Source organism: Canis aureus, chromosome 35, assembly GCF_053574225.1.
Source record: "Canis aureus isolate CA01 chromosome 35, VMU_Caureus_v.1.0, whole genome shotgun sequence".
NCBI lineage: Eukaryota > Metazoa > Chordata > Mammalia > Carnivora > Canidae > Canis > Canis aureus.
The window spans coordinates 2875691-2889296 of NC_135645.1; the positions used below are offsets into that span (position 1 = coordinate 2875691).

At 36.9% G+C, this 13606-nt stretch overlaps 1 protein-coding gene across 2 annotated transcripts in view; it reads left to right on the forward strand.

Moving 5' to 3' along the window:
* Nucleotides 1–9410, forward strand: part of OSBPL11 (oxysterol binding protein like 11) — an 81657-nt gene extending 72247 nt beyond the window's left edge. Inside the window, exons 12-14 of one of the 2 annotated variants that reach the window (XR_013372110.1) lie at nt 4841–4994; nt 7721–8035; nt 8155–9410. Coding sequence is in view for 1 of the 2 variants with exons in the window: in XM_077883764.1 (XP_077739890.1) it covers nt 4841–4994; nt 7721–7786 (220 nt within the window). In the remaining variant the exon portion in view is untranslated. Of the gene's footprint in view, nt 1–4840; nt 4995–7720 lie in introns of both variants that reach the window. The other variant, XM_077883764.1, reaches the window with a different exon arrangement.
* Nucleotides 9411–13606: the final 4196 nt, after the last annotated feature.

Genomic DNA, 13606 nt, shown 5'->3' on the forward strand with positions numbered 1-13606 from the left:
TTTATTTATCCATGAGAGACAGAGAGAGAGAGAGGTAGAGACACAAGCAGAGGCAGAAGCAGGCTCCATGCAGGGAGCCTGACAGGGGACTCTCGATCCCAGGACTCCAGGATCATGCCCTGGGCCAAAGGCAGACGCTAAACCGCTGAGCCACGCAGGGATCTCCTAAGAGATTTTCTTTCTTTCTTCCCTTCCCTTCCCTTCCCTCCCCTCCCCTCCCCTCCCCTCCCCTCCCCTCCCCTCCCCTCCCCTCCCCTCCCCTCCCCTCCCCTCCCCTCCCCTCCCTCCCTCCCTCCCTTCCCTCCCTTCCTTCCTTCCTTCCTTTCTTTTTGAGAGATTATTTTTCAAGTGAATAATGATGTTACAGAATCATTCAAGATCCCTTCAAAAATCTAGTCAAGATGAATGGATAAAGATGTGATATAGATATCCAGCTATCTAAGTAGATATCTATAATGGAACATTACTCAGGTATCATAAATAATGAAATCTTGCTATTTGCAATGATGTGGATGGAGTTAGCGTGTATTATGCTAAGTGAAATAAATCAGAGAAAGATGCCATATGCTCTAACTCATGTGGAATTTAAGAAAGAAAACAGATGAACTTACAGGAAGGGGGAAAAGAAAAGGAGAAAGGGAAACATGCCATAAGGGACAGAACGATAACAGAGCCAGCAGACTTGGTGGAGGGAGGTTGGTGGAGTGTGGGCTAGATGAATGATGGGTATTAAGGAGGGTGCTTGTTATGAGCACTGGGTGTTGTTAATTAAGTGATGAATCACTGAATTCTAACCCAGTACTGCATTGTGTGTTAATTACCTAAAATTTAAATTAAAAAAAAAATCCAGTCAGGATGCCAATTAGTCCAGCGAATTTCCATGTAGCACAATATAAAAAATTCATTGATATCTTTCAGTTTCCACATTGCAGGCAACCTTTAAAAAACTACAGCCTGAGGCACCTGGGTGTCTTAGTTCAGTTAAGCATTGGACTCTTGGATTTCTGCTCAGGTCACTATCTCAGGGTTGTGATATTGATCTCTGCATAGGGCTCCACCCGGCACACAGAGTAGTCTGCTTAAGATATTCTCTCTCTCTCTCTCAATACATGCATACATACCACCTGCTAAATCTGATATAATACCAAAGAATGAAATTACTTGAAAAATAGATTAAAATATCCTCTTCTCCAACTGTGTATTTGGTGTGAGGCCAGATTTTCTTTTCTTTATTTAAAGATTTTATTTATTTATGCATGAGAGACACAGAAAGAGAGGCAGAGACATAGGCAGAGGGAGAAGCAGGCTTCATACAAGGAGCCCGATGTGGGACGTGATCCAGAGACTGGGATCACACCCTGAGCTGAAGGCAGATGCACAACCACTGAGCCACCCAGGCGTCCTGAGGCCAGATTTTAAGATTTCTTTTTATTGGGGCACTTAACCCACTGCCACCCAGGTGGCCCTAGATTTTCTTTATATACTTTAACTAAAATAATAGAACAAATTTAATGTAGAAACAGTTGTAAGAATCCAGCTATTATTAAAGCAGACAAATGTTTAAGAGAGAATGCTGGATTTTTTATTAAGGATTTATATTTACATTCACGGGGGATATCGGCCTGTTTCCTTTGAGGAGATTTTTAACTACAATTCAGTATCTTGATAAGGATACTGAGATTGTCTTTCTTTTTGAGTAAAAGGTGGTAGTGTGTCTTTAAGGAATTGATTCATTTCATCTAATTTGTCAAATCTATTGGCATATAGTTTATCATACTCTCTTAGTTTTCTTTTAACATGTGTAGGATCTTAGTGATGTCCCTAATTTCATTCTTTATGTTGGTAATATTTTTTCCTGATTAATGTGATTAAAGGTTTTGATTAAGGATTATTTATTAAAGGATTAAATAATTAATTTTATTCAAAGAACCAGTTTTTGGTTTCATTGGGCTTTTTCTGTATTTCTATATTCTTACTCATTGATTTGTTCTTTTTTGTTTCCTCTTTATTTGCTTTTTCTTTTTCTAATTTCTTAAAAGGGAAGCTTAGGTCAGGGATCAGCAAACTTTAATAGGCTAGAGAGCAAATATTTTAGGCCTATTGGACCAGATAGCCTCTACCACAGCTACTCTGCTACTGAAGATGAAAGCAGCCACAGACAGTGGAAGGATAGATGGATACAACTAACATATGTTACAATAAAAATTTTTTCACAAAAATGAGTAGCCAGCCATAGTTTGACCCCTGATGAGGCCTTCGGTTTTTCTTCTTTCCTAATATAAATATTTAATATATTTCTCTCTAAGTCTGCTTTATATCTCACAACTTTTGAACTTTTGATATGTGTTTTCTGATTTTCCTTGTGATTTTTTTTTTTTTGGACTCATGAAGTTATTTAGTAATGTATTATTTAATTTCCAAATATTTGGATATTTTCCAGATATCTTCCTGTTACTAATTTTTAGTTTAATTTAATTTTGTTCAAAGGATATACTTGGTGTGGTTTAATCCTTCATATTATTGGGATTTGTTTTATGACTCTGAATTCATTCTGTCTGTCTTGGTAAATGTTTCAAGTGCACTTGACAAGAATGTTGTTCTGTTGATGTTAGGTGACAGTATTGTGTAAACCTCAGTTAGCTCAAGTGGGTTGATAGTATTTTTCTAGAACTCTGTGTCATGACTAATTTTCTGTGTACTTGTTCTATCAGTTGAGATGAGTTATTGAAATTACCAATTATAATTGAATATTTCTCTTTGTAGTTATAGAAGTCTTCATGTTATTTGAAACCTGTATTAGGAGCATGTACATTTGGGATTGTATGTCCTCTTGATGCACAGACACATGGCATTATGAAATGACCTTCATTATCCCTGGTTATAGTTCTTTGAATTCTACTTTAATAGTAAAATTGCCACTTGAAAGCTTTATCAAGAGGTATTTTCATATTATAAAATTTACCTGTTTCAAGTGTGTAATTCAGTGATTTCTAGCAACTTTTCTGAGCAGTGCAGTCATCACCTTAAATCAGTTTTTCACAATCTTCATCCTGCCATAAGATCCCTCATTCCTATTTACAGTTAATGTCCCTTCCACTCCTCTTCCCCCAGTCTCAGGGAACCTACTCTCTGTCTCTATAAATTTGCCTTTTCTGGACACTTTAGATAAATGGAATCATATAATATGTGATATCTTGTGCCTGGCTTCTTTCACTTAGCATAATGCTTTTGAGGTTCATCTATGATATGATATGTATAAGTAGTTCTTTTTTTTTATATTGCTGAAAAGTATTCCATTGACTAGAACCACATTCTCTCTATCCATTCACCAATTAATGGACATTGCCAGTTTTGGACATAATGATTAATACCACTATGAATATTCTCATGCAAATCGTTAGGTGGATATGTCTTCCTTTTCTGGGTAAATATGTGAAAGTGCAATTGCTGGATTGTCAGAAGTTTTACATTTAACTTTTCAGGAAATTGCCAAACTATTTTCCAAAATGGCTATACCATTTTATATTCCTGCCAGCAGTGTGTAAGTGTCCCAGTTCTCTACATCCTTATCAACATTTGCTGTTGCCTGCCTTATACCCCTTATACCCATTCTAGTTGGTGTGAAAGTCTTATTATGGTTTTAATTCACATATTCCAAATGACTAATTATATCAAATATATTTTCACATGCTAATTAATTACCCATTTTTGTATCTTCTTTGGTGAAATGTGTGATTGTCTTGTGTTGGAGTTCATGAATTCTGGATACAAATCCCTTATTGGATATGTGTTTTGCAAATATTTCCTCCTTGCCTGTGTTCACTTTAAAATTTTTTTAGTGTTTTATTTCAGTATAAGGTTTTTATTTTTTTGTGATATGAAATAGCCATGGTTTTCTTTTATGGATTGTGGTTTTGATGTTATACCTAAGAAATCTTTGCTTAATCCAGACTCAAAGATTTTCTCCTATATCTTCTTGTAAAAGTTTTATTATGAGGTAAGGGTCTAAGTTCCTCTTTTTGCTTGTAGATATCCATTTGTCCCAGCACCATTTGTTGAGCAGACTATTCTTTCTCCTAAAGAGTTGTCTTCGTTTTCTTTTGCTTGGGGTTAGTTGAGCTTTCCTCCCTCTTCTGTGCCTATAAACTCTGGCCAGTGAGTTGGAACACCCATAGAACTCCCCTCATTTATTTCCCTACTCAAGGAATCACTGTCCTATGCTGCCTTTTGCTCACTGTCTGCAGCTTCTGTCATTTCAATATATTTTGTCTGGTTTTCTAGCTGATTAAAGGCAGGAGGGTAAGTGTGATCCCTATTATCTCATCATGTCCAAAAGTAGAAGTTGTCTCTTTTACCTTTCAGCCTTTAAAAAATGTATTTATCTTTTTGCTTATTACTTCCTAAGTTTCTTAAAAATAAAAATCTTTCTATAACTTGGAAAAACACAAGCTATTTTTTTTTTTAAGATTTTATTTATTCATGAGAAACAGAGAGGCAGAGGCACAGGCAGTGGGAGAAGCAGACTCCATGCAGGGAGCCCGATGTGGGACTCGATCCCCGGACTCCAGGATCATGCCCTGGGCTGAAGGCGGTGCTAAACCGCTGAGCCACCCAGGCTGCCCTATTTTTAATTTGTAAAGAAAAAGCAGAGGCAGCAGCATCTTGGACATTAGTATCAGCACCATAGTATCAGTGTTCTTATAACTCATAAATATGAAATTATATATCTGATTCAGGAACATAATTTTAAAAAATTATTGTTAATTTCAAGGGTATCAGTTCTATTTAATTATCTTTTTTAAAAGAATGCTTATAAGATGTGTGGTATTTCTAATTATAGGCGATTGTGGAAAAATGTAACAGACTCTCTGAGGGAATCTGAGATTGATAAAGCCACAGAGCATAAACGTACCCTGGAAGAGCGCCAGAGGACCGAAGAAAGGCATCGGACTGAAACAGGCACACCCTGGAAAACCAAATATTTTATTAAAGAGGTTTGTTCTACAGGTCTTCAGACTAAAACTCAGTATCTATTTAGGGAAAACATTAGCTTACTTGTTATTGCCTGCCTTATACCCATTATACCCATTCTAGTTGGTGTGAAAGTCTTAATTTGGCTTTCTTGAATTGTTATCACTTGTACATCTTTATTTCTAAAATAAGTCCAGCTTAACCATGTGCTATTTCATGAGCTTTTCACAATTTGCCAAAGTAAAATCCTTTACCAGCAGTTCAGATGAAGTAGATTTCGGGATTAAATTGGCCACAAAGAAAAATGCTAAACTAACATAGTCTCCAATCACAGTAATAGAATGTACAATTTGTAATTTATTGTCTTTTGAACCACACTGAAAGTCTGTGTTCACTTCCAGAGAACACATTTTAAAGGGAGACAAGAAACTTAATTAGCTACACAAAGAGTAGTAAAGTGGCTAGACTCTTTGCAACATTTAAAGAAAAAAAAGAATAAAATGGATGTTTAGCCTAGGAAACAAAAAATTAGGGCCATTTGTTGTGACCTTTGGATATGTGTGCTGTATCATGTAGAAATTTTTTATCAGATTGTAGCAGTCCCGAGGTAGGTCCAACCTACCTGGAGTTTTGAGCTTAGCATAAGAAGAAATTGTACAACAGTCAAAAATACCCAATAATAATAAGGGAGTACATTTTATAGTAATACATTGTTAGTCCTGTATGAGACCATGATTTATGTCGAAGGCGTTGATGCACTGATTTTGCAGCTGGACTAAATAATTTCTGGAATATTATCTAAATATAAAGATATTTGTTTTGGTTATTACTTTCTGGTAGAATTCAGAGTAAGGTGAAATAGCAGACCAGAGCTGATGTCAAGAAAAGTTTTCTTGTCAGAGGCATCTGGCTGGCTCGGTCAGAAGAGCATGCAATTCTGAATCTCGGGTTTGTGAGTTCAAGCCCCACATTGGGTATAGAGATTACTTAAAGAGGATAAAAAGGTTTTCTTGTCAATAGCCAAGTCTAAAAGAGCCCACTGAGTTTTAGTAGTGGTCTATTAGGAAGGAATTTGCAAAAAGTATTTTGATCTTGATTTTTGCATAGTTATTAACCTTAAAAATCCGTAGTTTATTATAGTAGCTCCATTACCTTCATTTTTCTAATCATTGGGTTTTACAAATACTGGCCATTTTCATGGGTAGGAATAATAAAGGGAAAGTACTTTACATATCTACTCTTTCATATGAAAAAATAAAACTTCTTAATGATTTTTCAAAGTTATAGTCTGGTAACTTTGGAGTTTTTCATTTTGAAGAAAGCAGATGTACCAGGAGCAGATTCTAGGAGAAGAATTTCTAAGCGAGGACCTCTGTAAATCATTAGAAGAGAATTCTGAGGTCCAAGAGCAGGAGGCTATAATGGCTGAAAGATAGGAAGGTGCCTGGCTAGCTCAGTTTGGTGCAGCCCCACGTTGGGTACAGAAATTCCTTAAGGATAAAATCTTTTAAAAAAAGAAAAAGATACAATTTATGAAATTTTATAAAATAGGCACCCCAATTCTTGCTAATAGCATGACATTTAAAGTTGCTACTTCTCATTTATTCTTGGACAGATAGAACATTACCAGTCTAGCATTCTGTGATGTGATTAGGTGACATTTTTTTCAAAGATCAGTACTATAGGAGTTAAGAATTATCAGCCAGGTGATTTAATATAAACCTTATGGTTGCTATTATTAAAGAAAAATTCTCTTGATACTTCTTAGAAACATCAAGGAAATCTTCATTTAGGACTTTTGTAATAGATAAGAGGGATAGAACTCAGCTCTGGGCAGAGGGACAAATGGAAATGTGAGGGAGTGGGTGAAAAAGAATCTTAGATGTCAAGGATGGGGGTGGGGAGAGAGGAACTTACTAAATATCAAGGGTGGGAGAAGAGGAGTTTTGAAATTGAGGATTTGGGGTAGAGGAGATTCTTGGTAAACTGGCTTAGGATTCTTTGCTAAAATTGGGCTCAGTAGGCCATGTATGAGGCCTAGTCAAGAATAAATAAAATCATATATATATATATATATTTTTTTTAATGTAAATAAATTGAAGGAGCTACAAGCTAAGGAGAGGCTCAGATCTGACTTTGTTCACCTAGTCCAGTGAAGACTGAACTCCAGTTTGTATCAAGTCCTGCAGCCCAAGATCTGGCTTCATGCGTTTCTTTTCCTCACTTGGTCTTCTCCTGGTTGTAGTTCATTCTCTGACTCTAACTTTAATTCCTTGCAGTATCCTTCTATTCACAGGAGCCAGGGAAAACTGAGGGGAGTAAAGTCAGGAACGAACTAGAAAACAATATTCAGATACTAGTGATGCCAGATGAGGTGGAGGGAACAGCTGGTACCTTGATGACCGTTTCTTTGTGCTCCACTTGCCTTCTGCTGGTCACTCTGTGGGTGAGGCTCAGGCTGCATTGTCTTGGCAAAATTGGCAGAAATGCTACAAATGACTATTGCAAAAAAAGTGATCATGGGGCATCGACTAAGGTGCCCCCAGACCAGAACTTCTCCCCTAATCCTAGCTAAACCAATGGCATTATTTAATGTCCTAAGCATAGAGATTTTTTTTTCCCCTGTCACAAAAAACTTAAGTGTGAGAGTAGAATTCCACGCTAGTGAAGGTGTTGCTTCTAGTTTGGGTTACCGATTGTGAAGGTATTAAACAGCTAGCTCTTTAATTTACTTTTCTACTTGTTTCAGGGTGATGGCTGGGTTTATCATAAACCCCTGTGGAAAATAATTCCAACAACACAACCAGCAGAGTGACACCCACTATCTAAGACTCGACCAAATGAACTTCCTCTCTGTTTACCCTAACCCTCTGAGAACGGAGTCATTGCACTGAGTGACCTGCTTCCTGATTGCACAGACTCAATCTAGCTAAACACGAATGTATCTACTAGGGCACCGTAGAACTGCAGCAGACCAAAGTGTTGAAGAAGCACGATGGGCCTCACCAATCTGTTCATGTGATACGAGCAATATCATCTGAAAACCTTTCACGTGAATTCTTAGGTGATTAATCTTTTATCCAGTCCCTGCTCCTAAAGTTAAGTTTGAACCCCCCATTTTCACATGGGGGTGGCAGATACACACAACAGCGAGAACTCAGTGATTTTTTTATTTCTTTATAGTGAAAAGTGAAGTCTCTTTCAGAGTTTGTGCTTTGCTTTCTGTCAGTAACTGAAGTATTCACTACTCTTACAAACAAACCAAGAGGAGGAGGAGGACGATGACCCAGAAGTGGATTCAGCCATTGTGCCTGAAATCAGTGTTAAAAGAGTCAACCAGGTTGTAGTAACAAGGCATTCTATTCCTTCAGAGAGACTGTGTGCCTGTGTCTGAGGAGCTTATCCATTATCCACCTCTGTTGGAACTCTCTTTTAAAAAGTATATTTATAAATTGATTAGAATTATAACCATGGAGAATTTTTTCTTCTGAGCATTTTAATATACTTGAAAACAACATTGACTTGAAAAATTTCAGAACATTTTTCAATACCTAGTTTTATTAAATACTACACTTGAGAGACAATTTTTTAAAATGTGTTCATGTCAATATGATGAGATTTTGGCCTTTCTCAAAAACTGAGGCATTAAAGAACATGCAGACATTAAAAAATAAAACTGTTACTTTTTTTCCTTACCTTTTTTTCCACTTGTAGGTTAATATCCAGTATTATGTGCTATCCCTCTGGATAAGTATGCTTCATCTTACCTCTGTTCACTCAAATTTAAAACAACTATTCATATTTGTCAGTAATTCAGAAGTTACATATATGGCTGAGTGCATGTATGGTATGGTTCTCTTTTCTTTTCAAGGAAACTCAAATGCTGAAGAAAGAATATGAAATAAGATATCAGGAAGTTGTATTCAGGTACAGATTTTTTTTTTCAGTAAGTATTTTATTGAAGTTGAAGAATTGCTGGCAATTAAAAGGATAGTGCTAATTATGGCTTTCATCATTCATTCAAGTATTTATTGAGCACCTACTTATGGTGCTCAACACTTGTTACTGCAAGCTACCTTAATTTTCCAAGAGTGGTGCCTTACTCTGTTTCTTCTGATGTGGTCTTCCAATCATTGTGTGTAACATACCTGTTATTCATCAGCCATGTAGGTGGCTGTATCTCTTTCATCATCATAAGAAGTTTAAGCGTTGTGCTCTGATAAATTGTGTTTTATTGAAGAGGTTAATAGGATGAAAACAGCAAAACAATAACTTTTTTCAACAAATTGTAAATTATAAGAAAATAACTGGTTTATGTACAACCATTTTAATGATTCCCTTGTTCATTTTTGCCGTGAAATGCACTGAAAAGAATCTCAAAATGAGTTATAGTACATGTGTTGGGAAGATTGAAAAATAATAAAACTAGAGAACAATAATGCCTTTGTCTGTTTTATGAATGGAGAGAAATAGAAAGTTTATAATTAGTGGAATTAGCACCCTATTCATTTGAGAGGGATGTTGATATTTGTCCTTTTTCTTTTTTTAAGATTTTATTTATTTATTCATGAGAGAGAAAGAGAGACAGGCAGAAACATAGGCAGAGGGAAGAGCAGGCTCCATGCAAGGGGCCCGTTGCAGGGTCCTGGGATCACGACCTGAGCTGAAGGCAGATGCTCAACCCCTGAGCCACCCAGGCATCCCTCTCTTTACATTCTTACTTTCAGGAATCTCCTAGAGAGAAAAAGGAAGTAAATTTAATAAGAATTCTTAAAAATGAAAATGTTTAAATATACAGGAAATAGAACAAGAATGTAAAAACTAGAGATTTTTGTTCTTTGGACCATTTGAATACCCATTTATTTCTTTGAATTATTGACCATTCTAAGAATTATTGAAATATGATTTTAAAAACTCTTCAGGAAAACAATACATTTATGAGTAATTGAAATTATTGGGTGGATTCTTTGACAAGAGTGCACTAATAGGGATCCCTGGGTGGCGCAGCGGTTTGGCGCCTGCCTTTGGCCCAGGGCGCGATCCTGGAGACCCGGGATCGAATCCCACATCGGGCTCCCGGTGCATGGAGCCTGCTTCTCCCTCTGCCTGTGTCTCTGCCTCATTCTCTCTCTCTCTCTGTGACTATCACAAATAAATAAAAAATTTAAAAAAAAAAAAAAAAAAAAAAAAAAAAGAGTGCACTAATAGTACTTTGGGTAATTACTTTACCTTGTCTCTTTCTTCTTCACTTCCTGCTGCAGCTTATCTACCAGATAGAGAAAGAGGCCTTTTCTGTTTCATTTTTTATTTACACATGTTAATAATTGGCCAGTCTTTGTAGCAATTGCTACTTATTTGTATCTTTTTCTTTTAGGTCAACGTTTTCAAAGTGCACTTTTCTTCTGGCTATTAAGAATTGTGTGGTAAAAAAAAAAAAAAAAAAAAAAAGGAATTGTGTGGTAAGAAGTCCAAGAGCAGAAGTGACAGAAAGACAATGTTCTGGCCATGTTTTTGGACTTTTTCTCTTTATTTCTTCCCGTGGTGACAACACCACCTTATACCTTTTGTCAAATATTTTTATTTAAGGTCCATAATCACTCTAATCAGTTGCATTTTAAGTAGACAGTTTATAAGCCCTAAAAAGTAATTTTTAGATTATGAATTGGGTAAGATAAGGCATCTGTTTATCAATTTATCGTACTCCATTGTGACCAACATCACCTCTAATGCTTACTTGCACCCTAAAAGAAGATGAATAAAAGTATTGAATTTCTCACTCCATAATTCTAGTACAAATACTTTCTTTACTCTCGATAATAAATATCTGATACTTGATGAACCAGCTTTTATAGATGAATTCTTAAAGGATTTATTAATGAATTAAATATGCATGAAATTTTATTTAAAATATTGCCTTAAGATGAAGACTAACTTCTGTTCAGTGTGCTCCCCCAGAGAAAGATAAATCAGTGTGATCACTCTGGAATCCATACTTGGGAGGGATTCCTTAGAGCTACTACAGTGACTGGAAGCTGAGTGGTGATTCACCAGATATGATGGAAGAGGAAAGAAAAGATGATTCTCCCAGATGGGGATATAAAAGGCAAGTTCCTATACAAGAAAATGAAAATTCTAGGGGATCCCTGGGTGGCTCAGCGGTTTGGCTCCTGCCTTCAGCCCAGGGCCTGATCCTGGAGACCTGGGATCAAGTCCCACATCAGGCTTCCTGCATGGAGCCTGCTTCTCCCTCTGCCTGTGTGTCTGCCTCTTTCTCTGTGTGTGTGTGTCTCATGAATAAATAAATAAAATCTTAAAAAAAAATAAGAAAATGAAAATTCTAATAAAATATATATTGTAGTGGCATAAAATCCCTTGTTGGTCCAAAAACCAAGCTACATTGTTTTTTTTTTTTTTTTTTTTACATTATTACTAAGCCTTTTCATATGTTTTTTTCTATTTGATATTCACTGTAACACTGTGAAATTACAGTCAGGGATGACTGTGCCAACTTTGCAGATGAAGAGATTATTGCTTGGAAAGTTGTACTCACTTCAATTCACTTAGCTAGACCTTCAACAAACATCTGTTAAGTGTTCCTTTGGGGCCAGATAGTGCATTGGACTCCGATGTGACAAATACTACCCCTACCCTTAAGACTTAGGTGAAGGAAGAAACCAAAACCTAAGTTCCTGAGAATGTATTGTTGACATGGGCAAGGCTACCTGGTCTTTCCAAATCCCAGAAAGGCACCATGGTACCTAGAGACTTTGGAAGGCAGTTGATCACTGAAGTGAAAATGAGAGGTTGTGGGGAGGGGCGGTACATCTGGCTGGCTCAGTCAGTAGAACATACGACTCTCGATCTTGGAGGTCATGAGTTCAAGGCCCCACATTAGGTGTAGAGCTTACTTTAAAAAAATTTTTTTTTTAAAAAGGGGGGGTTTAGCTCAAAGTCTACTAAGAAGCCCCAAACAATGCAACTAGGTGACTAACCCTTGTTCTACCCTATAAGACTAGAGAGAGTGAACCAGAGAGGTTTCCAATTCAGGAACATAAGTTGATAAAATGAGGAACAAGTTAAAGTCTACATGCTGAAGGATGAGACCTCACAGACCCTTCCCCTGTCCTATTCCCAAAATGTTGGCAGTCAGGCTTTATACCTTTAGGCAAGATATTAAAATACTCTTGGGGAGCACAACTCCAGATAAAAGTCCTACAGATATATTTGGAGGGCCCACTAACAAAAAAAAAATTCTCAGCTGACAACCCTGTTAATTAAAGCCAAGTCAGCAGCTCCTAAGATACAATCCTCTACCCTTTCACCAAGAAACTACATATCCATCTTCCCACCAAAAGACTGTATATATAGACACTTAGACATCTCATTTTAACTGCTAATAATCAGACATTTGAGGAAAGATTCCAACATGAATAAAAATGGTTAAACAGAAAAAAAATCTGAAGAAACAATTTGGAAAATGGTAGGAAATAAATTCAGAAAAAATTAAATCTGACTTGAGCGATGATCTTACTTCTATGAAACATGAGTAAAATGTTATCTTTTTAAATATTTTATGTAGGCTCCACATTAAGTGTGGAGCCCAATGTCGAGCTTTAATTCACAATTATGAGATTGACACCTGAGCTGAGATCAAGAGTTGGACACAACCAACTGTGCCACCTAGCCACCTCTCAAAATACTATCTTTAAAGGGGACTGTTCAGGGGCAACCCTCTCGGGTCCCCTCCCTCATCGGGAGCTTTGTACTCTTTTTTTTTTTTTATAAGTCTTTTTTTTAATTTTATTTATTTTTGATAGTCACACACAGGGAGAGAGAGAGAGAGGCAGAGACATAGGCAGAGGGAGAAGCAGGCTCCATGCAGGGAGCCCGACATGGGATTCGATTCCTGGTCTCCAGGATCGTGCCCCGGGCCAAAGGCAGGCGCTAAACCGCTGCGCCACCCAGGGATTCCCGGGAGCTTTGTACTCTTAATAAACTTTGCTGACTATCACTCCAGAAACTTTGCTGCCCACCAAAAATAATTTTTAAAAATAAAATGGACTATTGAGAGAATAAGAACAGGTCTTGAAAATTAAAAATATGATAGTTCAAATTAATCACAACAGAAGTTCTAGAAGATTAAAAGCTCTCGGCAAAGAGAACAAAAGGACAAATGCTGGACATAGGCGAAAAATATGAAAATTAGAAGAGCAATCCAGGAATTCTAACCTACAGCTAGTAACTGAGATTCAAAGAATTAACCAATGGAAGGAAAAATACTGAAAAATCATATATATGTAGAAGGCAGGGAAACTTTCCAGAGCTGGGTAACATGAATCCAGATGAAAATGCCATGAATATCCTACACAGTAAGGGAAAAATAAAACAGGAATATCTGATTGGCTTAGTTGGTAGAGCATGTGACTTGATCTCAAGGTCATGAGTCAAGGCCCATGTTGGGCATGAAGCCTACTAGGAAAAAAAAAGCCCAAACCAAAGCACATCATAATGAAATTTCCTAATGCTAAAAATAAAGAGAACCCTTCTCAACATTACTGAAAGCTCAAAAGCAAAAGGAAAATACCTCTAATTTTGCCTAGAATTTTATCCCCAGCCAAAAGACAAAACTGACATG